This window comes from Culex quinquefasciatus, chromosome 3 (genome assembly GCF_015732765.1).
Source record: "Culex quinquefasciatus strain JHB chromosome 3, VPISU_Cqui_1.0_pri_paternal, whole genome shotgun sequence".
In the NCBI taxonomy this organism is placed as follows: domain Eukaryota; kingdom Metazoa; phylum Arthropoda; class Insecta; order Diptera; family Culicidae; genus Culex; species Culex quinquefasciatus.
The window spans coordinates 11,339,077-11,363,770 of record NC_051863.1 but is presented as its reverse complement, the minus strand read 5'-3'; the positions used below and the strand labels follow the sequence as shown (position 1 = coordinate 11,363,770).

Below are 24,694 nucleotides of genomic sequence, written 5' to 3'. Positions count from 1 at the left end.
GAAAGCATAGGAAATATAAATCTTGAAACTCTGAACATGAACGAAAAATCAAAGTCGCTCGAGTCGGGGTTCGATCCCTCGTCCTTTGGATAGGTAAGCAAAAATGCTAACCACTCAGCCATCGCGACTTGGTGAGCTACGACTGGAATTATGAATACTGTTACTATATCAACTATCGAGAAATTAAAAATGAGAGTGTGTGCAACATGGAGTTAAACTTTCTGTGAAGTTGCTGTGAAGATTACCATAGCACTTTGAAAAGTTTAACTCCATGTTGCACGCACACACTCTCACTTTTAATTTCTCGATATACGTGCTGGGTCCTTGTCCATTTGACAAGGGTTCGGAAGTTCTAAATAACGTTTGAATCCGATTGGTGCAAACGTTCTTCAGGGCGGGGCTTGTCGATAAAACTGAAGTACCTCGCGCTCGGCTAGCCAGCGTAGAAATGGGTCACCGAAGCTCGGCAGAGCTAACACCTTTCAAATGCCTATGCGAGTTATTTGCATGTATAGAATGTAGATCTAAAAATACATGGAAGCAACTCAATTTGTAAGAAGCGACCGCGTGGTCCCGTTTGGTTGGTTGCACAAACACACACACACACACACACACACACACAGTTGATTATTTAAAAAAATGGGTTTTTTGAGAAACGGTCAAATAACGTTTTCATAAAAAACGGAATATTTTGAAAAATATCGTATATTAAAAATATGCATTTTATATTTTAACATTTTTACTAAATAATCTTTCATAATTTCTAATTTTTAATTTTTTATTAAGCCACAAATAAATAAAGACTACGTGATATATTTTTTTCAAAAAAAACATGCTTTTTCAACAAAAAAAGTTAATTGTACTCTAAACATTACAAAAAAACAAAAAAAAAACCCAATTTGACAAAAAAGTACCTTAACAAATTGTTCGATAAAATTTACTGTTTCAAGTTATAGTTCAAGGGCAAATTCCAGCGAGATAAAAAGCTTTTTTTTAACTGTATCCATATTTGTCCACCTTTGAGAAAAAAAATTCTGAGAGAATTCTTTAAAAAACAGGGGTAGAAAATAATTATTGGATAAAATTAAAATTTTCATTGAAAAAATGAGAAATCGATTGTAAAATATCTAGAATAAATTCTACGAGTTTTAGATTATCCGAAGGAATCATATTTATCTTTGGATAATCGAATCATGATGAAAAAAATCTTGTTTTTTCACTCAAGACAAGACAACGAAAAAAAAATCGAAGGTTCCCTTAATCAAAGTAACCGTTTTCGCGAAGACTTCTGAAAATCGTGTCTGGAGTTTGCTATGGAGGGTGATATCGAAAAAAGCACACAATCAGAATAATATTTTTAATCCATTTATTTACGTCTCTTTTCACTCCTTCATATGCTTTTCCATCCTTGAGTAACCCTAAACCGGCAACGCAAAAAAAAAACAAGAACAAAAAAAAAACACATCCTCCATGGTGCCATAGTAACTAAGCTTCCAAGCAAATTCAAACCGACCGACTAATTTCTGCTCATCATCATCCGGTAACTGAAATCGATATTGTATACTGTACACAACTTGTCTGCTTAAAAATAAACTCTCTTCGTTTAGTGTCGTGTCATTTCCATTGGTTCAAGCTTGAGTTTGTTATTTGCTTTGGCTTAAGTAGTTACTCTTCGCGTTTAATTTATCTATATTTACACATTTGTTTTTTTCATTTCAGATACTTTTTTGTTGTTGATAGCACTAATGCGGTGTTTTTATTTCTTATTCGTGGGAATGTGTTGAATATTGGGTCACCCTAGTGCAACCCACACGATCGCGATCTGTAAGTGTAAGGAATTTTTTTTGATGAATTATTTTCCTAAAATCGAGACAATCAACCGAACGGAAAAGTAACGAAGACCAAAATGCGGACCAAGGCGAACCGAGCAGAGTACCGGAAAAAATGTCGACAGCCAGGGCGTTATGTTTGTTTTAAATGTCACAGTTTATTTCTTGTTTTTTTTTTTTGGTTTTTTCTTTCAGCTATAGCAATAATTGAGAATTTTTACTTAATAATAGTACAAAATATACAATTTGTTTCCAATCTTCCTCCACCAGATTTGAACAGCTTCCGACCTTGGTAAAATAGTTTATCCACCTCTTTTTATCTGCAACTGTCCACGGTTAATAAGTTTTTTTGTTTGTAAAAGCATCTATTGCTGCCGCCTTTGAATCATGGTTTTCTTAAGAATTTTGCGCGGTACAGAATTAAATTCAATCGAAGCGTTCGTTTAGTGGTTCTACCCTTTTGGCTGAAGGTTAAGTTTGTTGATTCTAACTAATATTGTTCGCGCTAACAGTTGAATGTTTGTACTGAGCATGCATGAAATGGAAAATGTTGTTCTTTTTACACTGAAAGAATTGCGTGATGTGAATGTTTGGGAAAAAAGATATAACACTATTGATTTTGGACCAAATTGAGTTAAAAAAGTCGTTTTGTTGGATATCCCCTTGCAGTGCTATCACCATTTATATGAACCGAAATCCGATCAAATCGTGCCCCATTAATTTTGACACACCCTGCAAGTCCGACAAACTGTTCACTGTTTTGAAAATTATACTTCGGTTTCCGGCAAACAAATATAAAACAAACCAAAATAAAAAGATTTAGAGAAATTGTGCTGGCTGTCCATGTGAGCATATATGTCCCATATGATTTTTTGCCGATGCTGAGTTAGTTGTGGGAATTGTTTCGTTTTTCATGTTACTTTAAGCAACTTTAATATAATTTAGCAAAGTTTAAAAATGAGTCCCATCTTGAAAATATCAAAATTTGCCATATATTCCTACGGAGACGCCTGATACTTCTTGAATCTTCACCTAAAACGAGGCTTTGTGAATGATCGTGCGCCTCCATCAAAATTTGTGAAAAAAACAGCCCGGGAGCATGTTGACAGCTTCCATACAAACTGAGCGTACCTCTTTTTGTGGGCCCAGTGGGCCTAAGATGGCGGCCTTCGATGTTATCTAGCCAAACATTTGAAAATGGCAAATAGTTTAAATAAATATAGTTTTTGTCTTATTTCGGTTTTAAACGGCAAAATAAGCATTCTGGAATCATTTTGTTGAAAAACTTGTTCAGAGATACGCCAATTTAAAATATTAGTCTCGAAAAGTTGGAGGGAGCGTGCCGCGAAAACCGTCACGAAAAAAAAGTTTCCCATGCAAAGTTTGAGTTGCGTATTTAATGGGCGGACTCCGACGAGGCCCACTTGCCATCTGTCGGTGGATACGCGCAACTCACGAAAACTGTCATGTTAGGGGACGGCTGGAAAAAACTTGAAATTGGAAAAAATCAAAAACATTAAAAAGAACACCCAAAAAGCAAAAACAAAAAAAAAGCAAATCTTGCTAAAAATAAAAACATTAGAAATGTTCGCATATCGAGTCCCATTCTTAGTTTTTTTTTTTCAAAACAAAATCAATAAATCAATGAAAAATAATTTAAAAAAAATAAACAAGAGCATGTTTTAGAGACTTTTCAATTGAATGATTGTGTAATATAAATTCATGAGAAACCTTTTTCCAAACTTCCAACCCCGTTTTCTCAACATGCTGGAAGTTTTCTAGAACAAACAGGAACAAACCACTGATTTTGGTAGTTTTTTTTAGGGGCTATGCGATTGGACAATCCTATAGAGGCTTGATTTTAACTCCATTTTTAACTTTTAATTTAACAAAAAAAATTAATCAAACTAATTTTGCACATATTTTCTAGGCGTTAGCCAAAATAATAGAAAAAGTCTAAATCGTCAGAAAATTACATGGGAAAATTACGTTTAGAACGGGAGATTAGCTCTTTGAAATTACAAGTGACAGGTGAAAAACAAGCGAGAAACCTCGGCTTGCTTTGATCATTTGAAAAAAAAAAAGCAATTTGAGGAGAAAAGCAACTCGCGACAAAATTTTTGGGCTAGGAATATTGACAGGTATGATTTTCATAAAGTATTCGCCTCCTTTTCTCTCTCACAGAAAACTGGGGACAATGGAGCTGTCAAACTAGGCCACACTGTTAAAGTCACTCACAAAATAAGCTTTGAGTGATTTGAGTTCATTTCCAGGGTGGTTAAAAATCTTCGCGGATTTCGCGATTTTCGCGGCGCGGATTTCGCGGATTTCTGTTGAATGTTCCTGTGGGTCTATCTTCAAGAATACAACGTAGTTTTCGATGGCTAGTGAAAATGTTTGTCTAAATCTAGTATTTCCAGAAGAAAGAACGCAAATTTATCAAAATCCTTCTCGGTGAGAGCAATTTAGATTTCCGCGAAATCCGCGAAAATCGAACCCTGCATTTCTGACGTCACGATTTTCTCCTTTGAACTGAACCTTTGAAACATTGAGTACATCCCGGACATTAACATAAGGTGTGAAAGGGATTCACTCAATGTTTACATTTATTTATAGGACTTAATCAGAAAAAAAACAGGATTAAACACCGGGTGTTTTTGCTTTTTACTTCAACATTTTTCTGTTTATAATCTTGTAGAGGAAATTCTCGTATGTTTGGCAGGTTAAGCACTCGCTCCTAACTCCATCCAATATGCTGATTTTCACTATTCAAACAACTAATTTTGCAAAACTTTTGATAGAAACTTGCTTGCTCACTTCTTATTGAGCTATTTATCACTCGAGTTCAGTTGAAAACGCTTGTAATTAGCTTTAATTGAATGTCAAAGTTCTGACCTGCCACCATTAGAGGCACGCTGGAATTCTACGCATAATTGTCCCATGGCAGTTTTAGACGATTTTGACTTTATGCCATTTTTATGTTTAGTCTGATGTGTACTTTAAGAAAAACACATAAAATCTGGTACTTTGTTCGGAAACTCATCAAAAACAACACCAAGTCTGTTTGTCCTATAGTTGAACTTCTACGCATAATTGTCCCACCAAGTATTTTCATACACGGAATCATTAGTTTTACTAAGCATTATGCCTTGTTTACCTGTTGTATAGCAAGAGGATCACAAATAAGGGTGATAAACTGCTAACTGGGGCGATTAGGGATACATAGGGCGAATAGGAACCCACGGGACAATTATGCGTAGAAACACAGAAATCGGTCGAAAAATTTCAATCGCGTTTTTCTCAGTTGCACTTTTTTGAACATGGGACAATTATGCGTAGAACGGCAGCCTACGTCTCAGTACAATATTTTATTTTTTTTTTATTTTACCGGGCCAATAAAAAAATAGAAATAAAGTTTATTATTCGAGGAATTATATGATGGTATTTAATATAAATCGATCTTAGCACATTTAGCCATAGTTTAAAAAAGAATTTAACCAACTTTGATGAAATATTATACATTTCTTTCCAAACTCATTATAGGGTTGTGCACAGAAAATCAACGTTATGACCTTAAATCATCAAAAGCTAGATAACACAATGTAAACAATAACAAACAGGTTTTGTTTGGCTGGGTATGATATTGAGTATTTGGCCCTTTTAAAATGTTAATTTTGATTCCAATTTTTGCTATTTTTTAAAGAGATCACAAAATTCCTTAGATTTTATTTTTAAAAGTTGAAAATTTGACCATAAAAACGAGGGATATGTGGGCAATATTAAAGGAGTTATTACTACGGCAAACAAACAAACAAACTCGCACTTTTTACTTGCTTTGTTTGTTTGCCTGCACTGCCGCTCCAATCTAGTCCGTCCCATATCTGGAGTTTTTTTGAAAAGGTCCAATAAACCAAATTTTCGGTTTTTGCTTTTTGGATGTTTTTGAAACCGCCTTGAGTCAGGGGTATTAAAAAACAACCAAAAAGCAAAAACTGGAAATTTGGTTTATTGGACCTTTTCAACAAAAACTCCAGAATTGTTCATGCAGTTATTTCAATATCAGTCTAAAAAACACCATTATCATAAATTGACTTTATTTGTCCATAAATAAAGACAGGTAAGTCATGGTATCAAGGTAGGCTTGAACATTTACACCATAAGTTTAACTTGGTTCAACTGTCATTTCCAGTTTTGTTTTTGTAGTTTTCCAAGTAAATAATGAGCACCAAATGATAAAAACTTGTTAATTTCAGATTTTGGTAGAATTCCTAGATATCAAAATATGATCAGGAACGACACCAAAAAATTTAAAAACAAGACTTTTTATTTCATTTTTGACAAAAATACGTATGGGACGGACTAGATTGGAGCGGCAGTTACTTGTTTGCACTTTTTGCCTTGTTTGCGACAACCTGTCAAACTGTCAAACAAGAAAAATTGCGAGTTTGTTTGCGGTAGTGTAATGGGTCCTTAAGGCAATCAGTGAGAATTTTCTTGCCTGTTCAAAACTGGGCACACCGTTTCTTTTTTTAACTTGAAAAAGGCGCATTTTATCAAAAATTCACTTAAATTCGTTTGCATTGCAAATTTTATTTTCTTATTTTTGTTTTAAATCAACACTATTTTTCAAAAAAAAAATAAATAAAATTTGGTTGGTTGTTTGCCAATTCTGGATTTTTTTGATAATATAGCCTTTATGTCCCATAAAACATCAAGTCTGGATTTTTTTCAAAGGCCCTGTAATCATATGAAACACAATAGATAGGACACAATAGGACCTTTTTTTTTAAAAAAAAACTAGAATTTAAAAAGTGTATTGTGACAACAGTGATTTCAGTCAATTATTTCGGTGTAGTCCTCACCATACTTGCAACTTTGCCGAAGACACTAATTCGATAAAAAATCATTTAAAAGATACAGATTTTTGAATTTTCATACATCATTTTTGTATGGACAGCTGCCAAATTTGTATGGAAAATAACATCGACAAACTTATGATGCAAAATGGCAGAAGGCACCCAAAAAGTTTCAATCAGATTAAAAAATACATGAATAAAAATTAAAAAAAAACTAATTTCGTAGAGAATTGGGTAATAAAGCCCTATGTCAATTTTTATGTACAACGGTAAAAAACACAATTAAAAACCATTTCTGATCACTTTTTTTTTCATTTTTATGATTTTAATGCATTTTTTTTTTTTACAGGACAACATTTTTTCGATGGGTGAACTATGGTCCCCTTGACAGCTCGTCAAGAAGGACCGCGAGGTTAATTTTTCAAAATCCATTTTAAACTCTTTGTGGTCGTACAAAAGGTCATTGTACTCAGAAAAATAAGCTTTATCGCTGTAAACAATAATATCAGCAATCTAAGCTTCATTTTAGGACCCAATTGAAAACAAAAGCTGCACAAAATGCCGTTCTTAACACAATTTGGCCCAAAATCAACGTGCTTCAAGATAGCACGATTATGACGAAATGTTACCACGAAACTAATTCTAAGAAATAAAATTTAAACCGAACAAAAGATGGAAACCCAGGGCGAGTTTTGTTACGCTTTGGTGGTTTTTGGCAGAAAACGGGACGCAAAAATGAACAACTGCAACTGAAGGGATGTGAAATTAGCAACAAACAATAAGTGCAACCGAACAAAAGTGTATAATAATTAGCTACTACAGTCGTTTTTATTATTTTCACATTTCTCAATTGTTATTTTCTTCTTCTTCTGCTTCTTCTATGTTTCATCTTGCATTCTCCGCTCTATCTCTTAAACGCTTATTTTCTTTCACTTCTGTTTTCGCTAGTCTAGTAGTTGTTTTTGCTGACTTAAATACACTTATCAGATACGCAGTAAAAATATACACTATACAAAAGAAACTATGTATATCACAATTAGATTAAACGAAAAAGAACGAAAAAAAAAGAAAAAAAATCAACAGAGTGTTTTTCGCCCGCTTTCTCTCTTTCTTCTTCTAACTAGTTTCTCTCCATCTTTCACATTCTCTCTGCAAACAACATGACATTTCGCCGAGACGAACGCACGCTCACTTAAAAACAAATAATCAGCTCAAACACGCGTGCGCGCGTTTGTTTGTGTTCGCGTCTACTACTACTACTCCTCCTCCTCCATCCGCCTGACAGTTGATCACTTTCTCCGTACACACCTCTATTACTGCTCCGTCGATAAACTAGTACTACGTTCTTTGTGAAAAGAAGGGAAAAAACCGAAAAAGAAAACGATAACTAGTGTTTGCTTTAAATCTTTTTGTTCACATCGCATCGAACATAACATTCAAACGAAACTTAAAAACAGAAAACAATGGGCTGCCGTTCAGAAAATAGCGCTTCCACTTTTGTTCATTCTCATATGTTCATTGTGTGTGTGTGTGTGTTTGTAGTTTTTTTTTTTGTTTTCCAACTATTCATCGCATTCGTTCTTTTTCAACCCTCTACAAAGTTTCCGTGTGGTTGCAGTTTGTAGCCAAACGTGTTTGTTTTTTTTGTTTTCTAACTTATTCTTTACTGTTACGCACAACGAAAAAAAAAATGACTTGTTGACTGTTGCTGCTGCTGCTGCGTGTGTATGTGGTTTCGATTTACGCACACCGTGTTACACAATCACACACACGTGAATTTCGCGAACGCGCCCGCTACGCAGTAGGCGTGGCTTACGAACGCGCTGAGTGTGCAGTACTAGAATACCACGCCCCCCTTTTATTTGCCGACGCCGCGCCCAAAGTAAATGCATTTTTTAATTCTTTTTGCTCCTCTCCCCACGCGTCGGATGTTCTAGTACTGCGTTGAGCCGAAACCTAGTACCGCACGACAGGTTTTGAGCGAAACCACGCGACAATTTTTACGGCAAAGTTTGAGAGTAATTTTGCGAGCAAAAAAAATCATTCCAATTGGAAGATGGAGTGGAGACTTTTCGATTCCTGCTACAATCAGTCAAAGAAGCGCCGTTGGTGGTAGTGTGTGGTAAGAGAGTAGAGAGTAAGCACACATGAATCAAAGGAAGGCGGAGCTAAGTGATTATGTTTTTTTTTTCTGTTTCAGTAAAAGTCCCTGTAATTGTAACCATCGGGGGTCGCTAAGCTAATCTATGTTTCTGCACAGGAGATAGAAAGAGGGAAGAAGGGTGCAGAAGCTGCTGAAATCAGGAGAGGATTGGTAGACTTTTTTTTATTAAACTATTTTTTTTTTTTTTTGCTACATCTTTGTAGTACTAGAAGGAAAAAACAGTATCTCAGAAGGTGTGTGTGTGTGTTTTGATGTGTGTTGTTGGTACAAAGGAAGGGTTAGCTCGTGGTAAGTTGTTGTACTTTGTAGCAGTGGTTCGAGTGGTGGTAGTAGTAGATTTGTTGTAGAAGTTGCTAGTAAATTCGCTGAGAGTGATGATATTTGTGTTGTGTCGGTGTGGAGTACTAGAGCTACTACTGAAAGGCATTTTCTTATCTCTCTCAAAGACAGGTTGTGGGTTCGTCAGCAGGATGAAGGTTTTGAAGTCGGTCTCAGAGCTTGCGGAAAAAGTGTAACAGGATCGTAAGGTCATCAGGATCGAAATCGATGTCATCATCAAAGTCACTACTCATCGATTTGGTTGATTGGTTGGTTGGTAGGATGGGTGGTGGAGGTGGCGGGTTGTGTGTGCGTGTGTTTTTGGTGGTCGGTTGAAATCGAATTAGATTTTGGGTAATTTGTGGCACATTTTGGACGCACAACAACAACACAACGACGACGACGACGACGAGATGAAGACGACGGCGGCGGCGGCGGCGACGATGTTCCGGGCAACGCGATTTGTTTCGTGTGTGAGGTTGGGTTGGGTGTGGCACGGGCAGAACCGGGGTACGCGACAAAAGAGCGTATTTTTTGTTTGCATGTGGGGTCGCGAAGATTTTGCGGGAAGGCGCATTTTTTCACCCCAAACCACGGCATTTGTATTGATCGTTTGATACATTTTTTTGTTTGTTTGTTTGTTTTGTGTAGATTGGGATGTAACACCGCGCGGTAAATTATAATAAATAATTTAATAATTAATTAATTAATAATCTGGATTAGTGTAATAATAGTTAGCAATAAATTACAATGGAAGTGTCGGCGTGGTGGCGTTCGGTGTCGTTGCCAGTACAGAGGTGGATGGATATCTGATCGTATGCTGCGACGACGCCTGGATGTAATCCTGACTCGGATTCAGCACGCTGTCGCGCGAGTTGGAGTGTGACGTTGCACGTAGCAGCTTGACAGCCTCACGTTCCGGACTACATTGCACTGCTTCTAGTCATTTCTGACGGGTCGATTTCTTCTTCTTTCGTTTAAAGAAACAACAACATCTGAAACAAAGAAAATGGTACGATTAGAAAACTTATGGTGACAAACATTGAACACATCTGATATAATGATAAAATAGAATTGTCATTTATTTCACTTCTAGACTTGTTTTATGAGCTATTCTACCTTAGGAAAGCTATAAAATCACTCGAAATATCAACTTCCAAGTAAAGGACTGCGGAGTCGGGAAGGTTAGGAAGTGACTCTGACTTCGACTCCGGCATCTGAAAATTCAGTGATATTTGCCTCTGACTCTGGCTTCTGGAGATACTCCGACTCTCGACTCTCGACTAGTCAAGGGTGTCCAACCTTTTCTTCCTACAGGTTTCTTTGGTCATCAGCACAGATTTTGGCTTCCTGATTTTAAAACATTTTTTTTAATTTTTGAAAAATATGAGTAACTTTTTTGTAAATAAGAATGTGCTTAATATTTTTAAAACTTTTTTCAAGCTAAATTTTATAACCGTCATCAGGGGTGACATTGGGCCTGGGGGTGAGATTGGGTCATACTATTTTCAGCATTTTTGTTCGACCCAATCTAACGCCCCAGACCCAATGTCGCCCCTGAAGACGAATAGCTATTCAAAACAATACATTAAATTGTTTTCTGGAAACCTTGCTGACTCATTCCATAGAAAATATCAATTTAAAAAAAAAACTTTTATATGAAGTAAAAACTGTTAATTTTTTTTAAAGAAGCAGTTTCTGTCATAATAAAAAAACCAAACCAAAGTCAAATTTTCATGTCTTCTGTACATTTGTTATTTTAACAATCCAAGATTATTATTTTCAAATAACTCACATTTCAAGTAAATTTAAAATTTCGTTTTCTGGTGACATTTTTTTGCATAAAAAATATTAATTCAGAATATAAAATAACCAAATTTAGAACAAAAATATACCGATACATTGAAAAGAGAAATACAACATTGAAATAAAACTTTGAATAAGCAACATTTCATTGCTAAACCATAAAAAATAATGTAAAAACCCTTATTTTTTTAAATCTGATGTAATAATCAAAATTATAACAATAAATGTTTCCTATTAAAAACTTTACGGAAATGTGAAAATTTCATAATTTTTTTTTATTAATTTTGACAATCAACTCATTTAATCAATATTTCATGAACCAAAAGGCCAGTCATTAAAAAAATCAAAGGCTTTTGAGCAGTTCTCTACGGAATCGGTCTTTTTTCTTTAATTTTAATTTTTGTATTTTTTAATCCGGCTGAAACTTTTTTGGTGCCTTCGGTATGCCCAAAGAAGCCATTTTGTATCATTAGTTTGTCCAAATAATTTTCCATACAAATTTGGAAGCTATCCATACAAAAAAGATATGTGAAAATTCAAAAATCTGTATCTTTTGAAGGAATTTTCTGATCGATTTGAGTCTTGGGCAAAGTTGTAGGTATGGATATGGACTACACTAAAAAAATGATACACGGTAAATTTTGATGATCTTTAATTTCATTTTTGACAAAGAACTTTGTCCTAAGGTTTCTATACGTGATGTCAATCCAAAATTTTCGCGAAGCGAAAACGTTACGTTACTCTTAGGTACACGCTGGTTGGTTGAACAAACGTTTAGGAGAATGGATGCAAAGAGGAGGGGCATACGTCCCCGATCTAAATCAGCAAATCTCGGCTCGGTTGATCCCGAAAATTCATTCTGTTGCTGGACGTCGACGATTCAACATCAGGAGCAGATGGCCTGGTGGCCCGGGAGCAAATGGCATGGACCAGCCAAGACATGCCATGATATGAAATTTGGCATTTCGGCAGTAGTGGCCACAATCCGGAGTGGCCGGAGGCCCCGGGGTTGTCCCGATGGGGGGACATTAGCCGAAACATAAGAGTTGGGGCAATATGAGTATCAAACTTTATGGATTTTTGATACTGAACATGAAAAGTTGAAATTATGAGGGAATCTTGAGGAATTTTGGACCAGACATTATAATTGAAAATTTCAACAACCCTCTTTCAAAGTTCTTTGTCATACTGGTCATGTGTAACATAACCACCTGCACCTTTTGTCACTAAAACTTGATTTGCAAAAAACACTATTTTTAAGTATTTTTATTTTTCGATATGTTTTTTTTTTTTAATTTTGTTGATACAACCCTTAGTTGCTGAAATATTGCCATGCAAAGGTTTAAAAACAGGAAAATTGATGTTTGCTAAGTCTCATCCAAACAACCCATCATTTTGTAATGTCGATAACTCCGCAGCTAATGGTCCGATTTACAATGTTAAAACATGAAACATTCGTGAAATTTTTCGATCTTTTAGAAAACAATATTTTCAAACTTTTCAAATCAAGACTAACATTTCAAAAGGACCACACATTCAATATTACGTCATTTTGAAATGTTAGTCTTGATTATTTTTTTTAAATTTGATGTTTAAAATATGATTTTGTGATTCGATTATTCAAAGTCCCATACAAACCTCCGAATAATCGAAACTTCGGAAATCGAGGCATCGGATAATCGGAAAATTACATCCTTGTCGCTGAGCAGTTCTCTAGAATTTCGCAAAAAAAAAACTGATAGAAAAATTGTAATTTGAAATTTGAAGTTTGGCTTGGGGAATTTGAAAATGTGAAATTTCAGTCTAGGGACTCGTAATCGGGCTGTAGTGGACGAAATTGGATGCTTCAAAATGCAAGAGGTGGGTTTTTTGTCCTCTATCTGACCACCACAAAATTTCTCTCCGAGGGGTTAATCCGGTTCCGGGACAATCCGGATTGTTTAACGGTATTGTTCCGAAACAGTATTTTTGGTCGAAAAATGTCAATAAAAAGATGAAAACAATGTATATTTTGAACAAATATTGTTGAAACTTATTCAATAGAGACTCTTACAACATTAAATAGCAATTTTATAAAAATAGTTGCTTATAAACTAATGTTTTGATAAGTTTTATTTAAAAAAACTAAATTTAAACCAAATTTTTAATATAAACTAACTTAACAAAGTTATCAGAAGTTCAAAGTTGTCACAAACTGGCTAGAGGTACTAGTATTTGACACAGAAACAGCATTTCGCAATTCGCAATTTTCAGTGTAAGAACGGGCCTTGACCGATCTTATGCACTAGGTTCCCGACGAACACGCACTGCCCTTGCACCTACATCTCACCCTTGTTCTGAGTCAGTACGAGCATCACGCTAGAACACGCTTTGAGTGTTCGTGCCAGGCATGCACACCTTCTTTTCCGGTTACGCATTTTAACTCGGCCGGGGGTGGTACATTACGTAGGGTTTGATGTAAGTATAAGCGCCTAACCATTTAAAGTGTGCCTAACAACTTTCATTAAAGCAAAAACTGTTTTATTTTTAGTTTGAATTCAAAAACTTATTGTCATTTACTGTGTATTGTTTTCTCCTGAAATCTTCCCTATTGTTGAGTCTGTTTATCTGTTGCTATTTCTTTTGTCGCGGTGTTTTGTTACAATTTTTGGTCCTAAGCATGTTATAAAAGTTTACCAAAAATACAATAGTAATATTTCTGTTAATCCTTTAACCATTCCATAAATTGAGTAAGGGCTCAAACCTCACTTGTTTGAAAAAAGGGTGAAGATTGAAAACAATAGACAGTAAAAGAGAATTTATTTTATAAAAATCAAGTATCAATAGTAAGAGAATGATGAGCGTATTTTGAAGAATAAAAATGAGAAGCTAGATGTATTAGATGTAAAATTAGACAATAGTTAATACATAGAGATACAAAACAAGCATAGATTATAGGACAGATAAAGAATTATTCAAATAAATAAATTCGCAATAAAATCAAAAAGATTAGGCGAACGATAAATAGACTTGATATTACTAGTACATTAAGGAAAAGTATATTTTTAAGGAAAAAACAAAACAAAGTTTGTTACAGCAGTATCAATTGATAGAAAAGAGTGGAAAAGCTTTGAGAGATAAGAGAATCAAAATTTAGTAAAATTTAAATCAAATGTTGGATATTAAATAGAAGAATCAGTGAAGAATTGGGAATCAGAAGAGCAAAATAAAAAATAGGAGATAGGTGGTAGCTGAGAATGAAGAGAAGAGAAATCCCGTTGTGCGATGTTTCAGGTACATCCACAGCAGTTGACTTAACATACTGCGAATCAAAACAATACCGTCTACAATCACAAATTACTTCCCTTTCCCACATTGTCGCGCCCCTTTCTTTTAGTCGTCTCGACTCTGACCCGCGGTGGTCAAAGGTTTACGATCCGTTTCCACAGGCCACCAGCTAGGTCATCATGAAAACCAAGCCACCGTGGAGGTAAGAAAATAGGACACTCGCAAGGAACCAGAGCTATACTGTTCTGATCAAGATAATTCGGATGATCTAACAGAACTACGGATGTAGTAAGTTACGCTCATTCCAAGATGTTCCTTACGTGGACGTCAACTGAAGAGCACGCAACAAGGTCAGTGCCATTGCATGCTCTTAGGTATCAATCCTTGGCCTGCTGACACAGAAACAACATTTCATAAATAAATTCACTTAAATCGATCAGATTTTGTACTTTTATTAGGGGTACGGACAATTATGTGACCTCTTTTTTTGACATTTTTCATTGAACTATTTTTGTATTTTTCTAAGAATTTTTTTTTTTTTCAAAACCAATGACCAGTGCTGAAAATGTCAGGGGTCATAACGCAAAAATTGGCGACGCTGACACGAATTTTTGAGATCCATTCACTGAACCACAAAACCGTGACATAAACAAACCCGGCGCAGTCGTGAGTGCCCTAGCTCATTGAGCAGCTGCAATGCGAGGCAGTAATCGACCAACGCTCGTTCGACGTTGCACGCACACAGCATTACAATTGTGTCAGACAGAGTAGTTCACTTGTACTGTGTTGTGCTAAAAACAATAAAATTTGCGTGTTAAAGTGCGACTAATTGGTGCTACAGTTTGTCAATGTGTGAACAAAACAGCTGTCAAACCGGATAAGTACAAGTTTTGAATCGAACGTTACTATAAAATTAATTATCATCGATTTTATTTTTCACCGGCAACAACGGTTTGCCATCGGATTCGGTGGCGGCTGATGTTAGCTGTTTTTGCTTTTTTGTCTTGGGTCTTTTGTGCTCTGCTATTGTGTTGCGTGACTGGATCGACCGTGCTCGATAGCGCGAGATGAGTCTGTGCGGCAAATGCGAGCAAAAAATTTGTTTTGAAGATGCCGTACCTTGTTCGGGGAAGTGTCGAGCGTTTTTCCATCGTTCCTGCACTGTCCTGACTAAAACGGCGGCAAAAATGATTATTGAGCAGCCAAATGCGCAGTTTAAATGCGACCAGTGTCTTAATAGTGGAGTTGATGCTGAGATCTCAGTACTTCTCGCTGATGTCAAAGGGATAAAAGAGGAGTTGCAAAAATATTTTGACAACTCAAATTCTATCCCTGGCATCAATGAAAGTATTGCTACTCGAATCGACGAAGCTATCAAGAAAGGAATGGAAAATGTCATGCAAGCATGCAGTGAAATATTTCAGAAACAAATCAAAACAGTTGTGGAGAACAGTGTGGCTAATCAAATTGAAAAACTTAAATCGAATTCTGAAAAACCAAATAATAAACAAATAATCAAAGTAACTAGAAAAAGAGGAACGCATTCTGAATCGGATGGGCTCCCAGGTAATAAAAGACGTGCAATTATTCCGGAAAATGGTGCAGCAATGGTGGTTGACGATGAAGAAAATGAAAATGTTTTTGAATCGCCAACTTTTGCGGAAATTTTGAAAGGTGGAAATTTAGAAAATAAAAGAGATCACCAGCATAAGAAATTGCGAACTAATCGTCCAAAAATTGTTATAAAACCTAATGAAACTAATCAAAGTAATGACGAAACAAGAACTTTTTTAAAATCAAATCTTGACCCAAAGTTACATAAAATCAATAATTTAAAAAATGGCAGGGATGGTTCCATTGTTGCTCAATGCGCACCAGGGGAAAACCTTTTGAAAGTGAAAAATGACATTGAAAACAAACTTGGCTCAAATTATACTACTATTATCTCTACTGGCCTTCCTAAACTGAAAATCGTTGGGATGAGTGAAAAGTATGATCCTACAGATTTCGTTGAGTTATTAACCTCACAGAATGACGAAATTTTTATTGAACATGTAAAGGTTATATCTTCTTATGAAAACCCTCGCATGAAATATAACAAATTTAGTGTAATAATTGAAGTTAATAATGATACATTTGATGCATTGATCATGGCCGGAAAGGTTAACATAGGATTTGATAGATGTTCAGTTTTTGAGGCTATAAAAGTCCTAAGATGTTTTAAATGTGGAGAATTTGGACACATGAGTACAACATGTAAAAATAATGAAACCTGTTCAAAGTGTAGCGAGTCCCATAAGACCTCTGATTGCAACTCAACTGTAATGAAATGTCTGAATTGCTTAAAAAAGAATAATGAGCAAAAGATGAATCTCGATGTGAACCATGCTGCATTTAGTTCAAAATGTCCAGTTTTCCGACACTTAGCTGCAATTAAAAAGGACCGTATGTATGAGAATGAATAGCAATCAAATTCTGCCAAAAAAGTAAATGCAACAGATATAATCTATTTGAATATTGCAGGACTAACCACAAACTACGTAGCACTACGACAGTTAGTGGAAAGTTCGCAACCTCTTTTAGTATTACTTTCTGAAACGCATATTACTCAACCGGAAGCATTTGATCAATATTCCATTCCAGGATATAACGTTGTATTTTGTCTGTCACACTCTAGGCATACTGGAGGAGTTGCTATTTATTTTAAAGAATCTATTCACCTTAAAGTGTGTTTAAACGAGTTTTCTGATAATAACTGGTTTTTGGGCGTTACAGTTGAAAAGGGCATGAAGACGGGTAATTATGGAGTGTTGTATCATTCGCCAAGCTCAAGTGACCAACGATTTATTTGCATTTTAGAAAACTGGTTGGACAATTTCATAGATATGAATAACTTAAATTTATTAACTGGTGATTATAATATTAATTGGTTTGATGAGCAGAATTCAGTTCATTTAAAGCGTCTTACAGAATATTTAGGTTTAACTCAAAAAGTAAATACGTTCACAAGAATTTCACGAACTAGCAGAACATTGATTGACTGTGTGTTTTCTAATATCGAATATGTAAAAGCTGTCGTTAAGAGTGATTGGAAAATTACAGACCACGAAACACTGGTTATTGAAATTTCAGAAATTAATTTGGAATCTTTGGATGACCGCATTAAAATTAAATCATGGAAAAACTACACACCGTCAGCTTTTTGCGATCTGTTGGAAAAACACTTAAATTTTAGAACATTAACTGGGGAACTCGAAGACAAATCGCGAATATTAACGAATACTTTGAAAAATTGCACAAGTGAATTAGTAACTACTGAGTACATACAAAGGAAAGATTCCAACATTTGGTATAGCAGTGAACTTATGAAATTGAAACAAAAAAGAGATAAACTTTACAACAAATTCTGCAGAACTAATAATCCTAGACATTGGAATAAATACACAGTCATTAGAAACAAGTATACAAAATGTTTGAAAACAACCCGGAGCACTCACATTCAAAACAATATTGAATTAAATAAAAATAACAGCAAAGAACTTTGGAAAATATTGAAAAAATTAATGAAATCTAAAGATAGTCTTCCAAGAACTATTCTTTTTGGAGATATTGAAGAATGTACCGAAAATGTAATTGCCAGTAAATTTAATGAATATTTTATTGAGAGTGTAGTTGAAATAAACGAAAGCATACAAAAAACTGACGAACCTGTTGAAATCAGGAATATGAGGAAAGTAAACTGCAGACTAGAAATCTTCAATCCTATAACCTATGTTCAACTTAAAAAAATTTGTTTTGATTTAGGAAATTCCGCCGGGATTGACAACGTTAATGCAAAAGTTTTAAAAGATTGTTATCATGTCATTGGTCACACTTTGCTCGAAATTATAAATGCATCACTTTTGTCAGGTCAAATTCCAAAAATCTGGAAAGAATCTTTAGTTATTCCAATTCAAAAAGTTACTGGTACTAAAAAATCAGAAGAATTTCGTCCTATCAACATGCTACATACGTTAGAAAAAGTGTTAGAAACAGTTGTGAAATCGCAATTGCTTGAATATTTGAACATTAATAAATTATTAATATCAGAACAGTCGGGATATCGAGAAGGCCACTCTTGTGAAACAGCATTGAATTTGGTTCTGGCAAAATGGAAGCAATTTTTTGAAATCAGAAACTCGACGCTGGCAGTATTTTTGGACTTAAAACGAGCATTCGAGACAATTTCTAGGCCCTTATTGTTACAGACACTACAACACTTTGGTATCGGGGGTGCAGCTTTCAATTGGTTTAAAAATTATTTGAATGGTAGAACTCAGCGTACGATTTTCAATGAATCTTTTTCAGAATCTAGGGAAAACAACCTTGGTGTTCCTCAGGGAAGTGTCCTAGGGCCTATATTGTTTATAATGTACATTAACGATATGAAACTAGTTTTGAAACATTGTGACATAAATCTTTTCGCAGATGACACTGTTATTTTTGTAGCAGCGAAAAATCCGATTGACGCTGTGCAGCAATTGAATGAGGATCTAGATGCTTTATCGAAATGGCTTAAATTCAAACAGTTAAAATTAAATATAAAAAAAACCAAATACATGATTATCTCATCAAAACATCAAAACATACAAGATGTACAAATTTCAATTGATGGTGAGCAAATTGATAGGGTTAAGTCAATAAAATATTTAGGGGTAACTATAGACGAAAACTTGAAATTTAATATTCATATTGATAACACAATTAAAAAAATTGCAAAAAAATATGGAGTTATGTGTCGTTTGAGAAATGACCTTAACTTTCAAAGCAAAATTCAACTTTATAAATCTATAATCTCACCACACCTGGACTTTTGTTCATCTATTTTATTTTTGGCTAATGAAACACAATTATCTAGGCTTCAACGCTTACAAAATAAAATCATGCGTTTAATTTTAAAATGTAACAGATTCACTTCTTCGACCTGGATGTTAGATGTTCTGCAATGGCTATCTGTGAAGCAAAGGATAATTTTTTCGACTATGATTTTTGTGTTTAAATTAGTCAATGGTCTGTTGCCAAGATATTTATGTGATCGAATTTTAAGAGGCAGTGATCTTCATGACCACTTTACGAGAAATGCAAATGAACCTCGCACTCCGAATTTCTTATTTGGAGCTGCCCAGAATTCCCTGTTTTATAAAGGTGTGAATATATTTAACTCGATGCCCTCACAAATCAAACAGTCAACGACAATAGCAGAGTTTAAAAGACAGTGTTGCTCGCACATTAAATTAGTATTTTAAGTTTACTTTGTATATTTATATTTTGACAGATTTCTGAAATGAACGCACAAGTTAATTGCTCAGTTTGACCGCATGATGATGATGGATTTTTGTTTTGTTTTCAAATGTTGGTTTAAAGTAAAGTTAAAAAAAGATAAATGAGTAGTCTACAAAGGTTTGAGAATCGCGCGCGGTATGCAAATATATGTGCCTTAAAAGGTGACGATGAAGATATGTAATAGTTATTTCTAAGTATGATGAAAATTTGTAGTTGCTCTGAAGACGGGAGAGCTCGGAAGGCAAAAGGGAAAGCTAATCTAGTAGGTTTTGGCGGTCGAAAGATAGGGTCTCGAAACGTACTATGTTTGTAGTCAAAGGTCGTGACGTACACTCTGTCAGCTAAAACAGTAGGGTGCGATCTCGGGCAATGCCAAAGTAGTCACTTAGTAGAGACCCAGTTCAGATAGATACAAGTAAAACTATATGTGCACCGAAAGAAAGTTAGTACCAGATGCGTAGCTAATACTGTTACAGGCCTATAAACTAGTAATCAACAATAGAAATCTGAAGAACGGAGTTACCTGAAGGCTATTTTATATCTGCTATGAAAAATCAGTTCGTTTTTCTTTGCATAACTGATTCAAATGTTCAATCAAAATTATCATAACGATAACTCGTCCAGCTCAAACCATTGTAGGGGTAAGAGGTGGGACCATCATCATCATCATCAACATAAAGAAACAAGTTTTTACACAAAAAGTTCGTATTTATGCGTGGAAATGTAATTTTGAATATAAATTATGGTTGTTTTAAGTGTTTTGCACAGTATACATCCATTCTATTGTTTGGATATAGTCAAAATAGTGTTTAAAGAGGATTTTACGAGTCAGTCATATGACACGAATTGAGTGAGTGTAGCTCATATTTTCACGTCTCTCATTCTCCCGCAGCCGATCGGTACAAGTCAGGCGGCAGTGGTTGAGTAGACACAGTAGGCTTGCAGTCACATGCTAGCAGTGAACTGACATTATGGTTTGCTTCATGTGTACGCTGGGTTGCAAACTTTTTGCAGGCCTGCCAATGACAGTGTTTTAAAGAGGACATTCTCCCGCGTCGATTGATGTATAAAACATGGTACTTTAGTCGAATTTTATGTACTTTTATATCACAAATATTTTCCGTACGGACAAATATTTGACTCACTGTATGTTTAAATATTTACTTTCAAAAAATGAATACTCACTTTGTTTCGTCGACCAGTTCCACTTCCGGCTGCTGCGTGATGGGTGTGTTTGAATGCCCGGCGGTTGGATCATCGGCATTCAGTTCTCCGTTGGTTGAACTTACGACCTGCGGACGGGAAGGAAAAACACAGGGGGGAAGCACACACACATCCACACATAGACGCAGAGAGAGAGAGATGGTGTGTCACGTGGTGGTGTGGTTTACAGTCAATAGGGGGATGGGGATGGTCGCACAAACACGGATACAACAATGGATTCGTGTTTGATAGCCGAGAGGATCATTAGGTGGGGAGGGATGCGGGAGTGATTTTTTTTTGTTTGTTGGGGTAAAACGGAACGGAAAAGAAGAAGAAGAAAACACTTTGATTAGTTTGACTTTTGTGTGGTTTGGTGATCGTTTTTTTTTTTTCTTGTGGCACGCGTATTGGTGTGGGGGCAAATAGGCGAACGGTGGGTGGTGGTGGGTTTGAAAGTGGGTTGAAACTACTTGTGGGACCGTTTACGAGGAAAAATTGTACAACGCGAGGGTTTGAGGTTCATTTCACTAGCGCGCCATAATCTACTTTTGGGAAAATGGATGTTAAGGTACGAGCGTGAGAGGCTGTGGTGGTGAGTGAGTGGGTGGCAGAGAGAAACACAGGTGGGTGGAAAAGCCGGATTCTGAACGGAGCTTTGCAAAACGTGAAAGAAGGGAAACGGTGCCTTAGTTGCTCGCGAGGGTGTTTGTGTGAGTGTGTTTGGGTGTTACTTTATACATTCCATACAGTGAGCCGAATTTGGGTGTTAGTGTGTAAGTGCGTTCTTTGTGGAATTGTTTTGTTTATATTTTGTTTGTTTTAAATTTAAATATACAGCAGAGTGCGTGAAAAGTGCGGCAAGGTGTCTGACAGCAACAAATTTTACTCTTTACGGCAGCAGCAGTAAATATAAGGGTGCGCTTTATTTTTTATTCAACCATGTGCTTTTTAATTGACTGTAATTGATCAATAACTTATTTACTTAATTTATCATTCTGCGTTGCAAATACTTTACAAAGTTTTTTCCCTACCTTAAACTTTTGTTTGAAACAAATAAAAGGTAATCTAAATTATCATAATAGGAGATAAAAACATAAACTTCCAAATAATTTCACATTTTAAAATTTGAACCATGAAGTGTAAAAATCTGTCACATCATGAAAACTTAAAAAGTAAAAAGGATCACCGAAAGTTTAATATTAATACAGAATTTAGTATTTTTGTGTGTGTTCGTTTTTATTTGAGGTTTAGAAGGGTCGAACTTTCAGGGAACAAAAAAAAAATCAGGCAAATTAATTCACGACTTAATTGGTGCCATTCTACACCTTGCGTGCTCGCAACGATGCTTCGTTAAGGGGGAAATCGCTGAATCACTATCGGGAAGTTTTGGAGGAAAAACGAGAAGCAAAACAAAAACGCCTCCGCTGTGACAGGTGTCATTAATATTCGCCCAATTGGGAGTCAACGCACAAACAGTATATATTATGATGAATAATTTGCGTGTTGCTTTATCGCAAACTTGTCAAGTCGACATTTTGTTTTCCAACGTTTAAGCAACAGTTGAAACAAATTGGAGCACCCACACATAAAAATATGTTGAAATCACGAGTAGGGTTTCAAAACGGTGAAACAACAGCTCCGCTTTTTGATCTATTTACAAAAAAATAATTTCAAATACAGGTGATTTTCCATTTTGAAATTAGCAAAATGTTTTGATATCGCTAACAATTGCCGAAATTTTAGTTAAACCAACATTTTTTTTGCTAAAACCAGCAGCAGCTTCAACTAAATACTAGCAACTTAATTCCGTCAAATCAGCAAAGACAAGCTCCACCAGAACAGCGGAATGTTCTGCTGAAACCAGCAAAAAATTTTGCCAACAGTGTAGAAAAAAATATGCCAAAAAATAAGGCATTAAATGAAAACAGAACCTAAAAAATCCCCTAATACGCAAAAACTACTGCGCAGCTTACAACTACGACGAATTTAAATTTCTAATGAGCAAGTCTCGCGTACGATGGAACTTCCATTCCCGACACCTAACCTCTCTGGAATGGCAGCATGATTTATTGGGCTTCAGCCTGACATTTCCTTCGCCGATATCCTTGCGCGCATCAGCCGAGATGCATATCGGAGAGCGTTATTAATTTCTACTATAATACGCGGATTTGATTTGTACCACTTTCTTTGAGTTTTCGATGAAATTTAATTCGGTCTGATAATGTTTGAGCGTTCTGAGGTACATTATTCAAAATCAGAATAAAGAAGCTATTTGACTATGGCAAGCAAACAAACAAACGAACTCCAAACAAAGGCAAATGTATGCAAGATTTGGAAAACTGTCAAAAAGTTTGTTTGTTTGTTTGCCAAAGTCTAATAGCTCCTTAATAAAAATCTAAACTGATGATGGAAAAGTGTGCAACTAAAACATATTGCAATTTAAAAGTAGCCATTTGTACACGGTTAGTAAATTCGGTGTTATTTTCATCAATTGTGAATTGCGTCTATCGCTAATACCATATATCTAGGCTCTATTAAAGGTTAGTAACAAACTAAAAAATAATAATAATATAGTTTGTGGCACTTTGAGTGAGCGTAGGTGAGATAATAGAGAGAAAGAGTAATAGTAGGAGAACGACAGTGAGTGAGGGCGAAAACACCACTCATCAAGTACCTTGAGTTCAGTATGTAGAGCGTATCAAGGCAAAATAGTAGAACATAAACGACCAAAAAAAGGATAGTCAGCTGGCGGGTCAGTACGTGAGAGTTTTTTTGTTTGTTTCGAAGTTGGTGGTGTTGGAAAGGAAAGGAAGGCGAACATGATGATTGTAATATAAAACACACATAATTTAAAGAGACATTTTCTTAAGAGATATTTGTTTTTCTTTAGTTTTTTTTTCTCGTCTGGATGCCCGATCTGTCAAGCAGTCGCGTGGTTTTGGGTTTTAAACTGATCAAGGCAAAAAAGGGTGATGCATTTAATGAAAGAAAAGTAGAAGCAAATACAATAATCTAAAAAGTTTAAATAATTGTTTATTGACACTAGGAAAATTAAACAAAAAGATGGCATGACGTTCAATGATGAAAGAGATGATAAATCTTTGCTCAAATTACCTAGGAATCCTATTCCACAATTATTAACAGTGGAGTCTCTTAAGTAAAATACTCGAACTACGCACTAACAAGCTAGTTTTATAAGACTATTAACTACCAAAAGAGTAATCTATGGAATTGACTTAAAATATATTAAATTAATTTTGAGTTTCAAAATCACAATATTTTTTTCCCCTTTTTAAGCGTTTAAAAAAATTTATATCAACTCTAAGTTAAAATAGAAAACTTGTTCAAACCCTTAATAACTTCTTATTTTTTGCTTCAAGTTGCTCTTAAATATTTTGAAAATTAATAGTTGTTTTACTGTAATTTTACAATTTGAAAATATTTTATTTTGAAAACATTTTGTTTGACTGATAAACGCTATCAAATAACATTCGCAATATGGCTCCTTCCTTCTTTGATATTTTTTTTTATTACTTTGGGGTTAAAATTCTAACTTATATTTTTTTGGTTGTACTGGCACTGTAGCTTCCAAGTTCGCAAAAAAATTAATAAATTCATCAAAAAAGTTTTTTCTATGGTAATAGAAAGTCGTCTTTATAATACAATATTTCGATGTTTCGTGTTTTCTTGTACTAAGTTTGTTGGTTTTCCTATTTAGCATAAGTGACCACAGAGGCATCAATTTGCTAAGAGAAATCCTTATTTTTTTGTCAAAACAGCACAGCAAAAAAAAAGGTTAAAAATTTGGAAGGTTGAATATTTTCTCTTTTTTGAGTAATATTACCTAAAATTGTTAAAAAATATGAACCTGATGAATATTCACCAGAAACTGATGAAAAATCATCATTTTCTGATGTAATATTAGACAT

The 24,694-nt window shown here is 35.2% G+C and overlaps 1 protein-coding gene across 5 annotated transcripts in view; it reads right to left on the bottom strand.

The window, feature by feature from the left end:
• Positions 1 to 7,486: 7,486 nt before the first annotated feature.
• The window catches only part of LOC6041217 (casein kinase I), a 65,431-nt gene continuing 48,223 nt past the window's right edge, over positions 7,487 to 24,694 (bottom strand). For 4 of the 5 annotated variants that reach the window (XM_038260399.1, XM_038260402.1, XM_038260398.1 and 1 more), the window contains 2 exons: positions 20,748 to 20,854; positions 7,487 to 10,162 (listed from right to left, as the gene is read on the bottom strand). In XM_038260399.1, coding sequence (XP_038116327.1) covers positions 10,111 to 10,162; positions 20,748 to 20,854 — 159 coding nt within the window. In that variant the 3' untranslated portion in view covers positions 7,487 to 10,110. Of the gene's footprint in view, positions 10,163 to 20,743; positions 20,855 to 24,694 lie in introns of those variants that run through there. The other variant, XM_038260403.1, reaches the window with a different exon arrangement.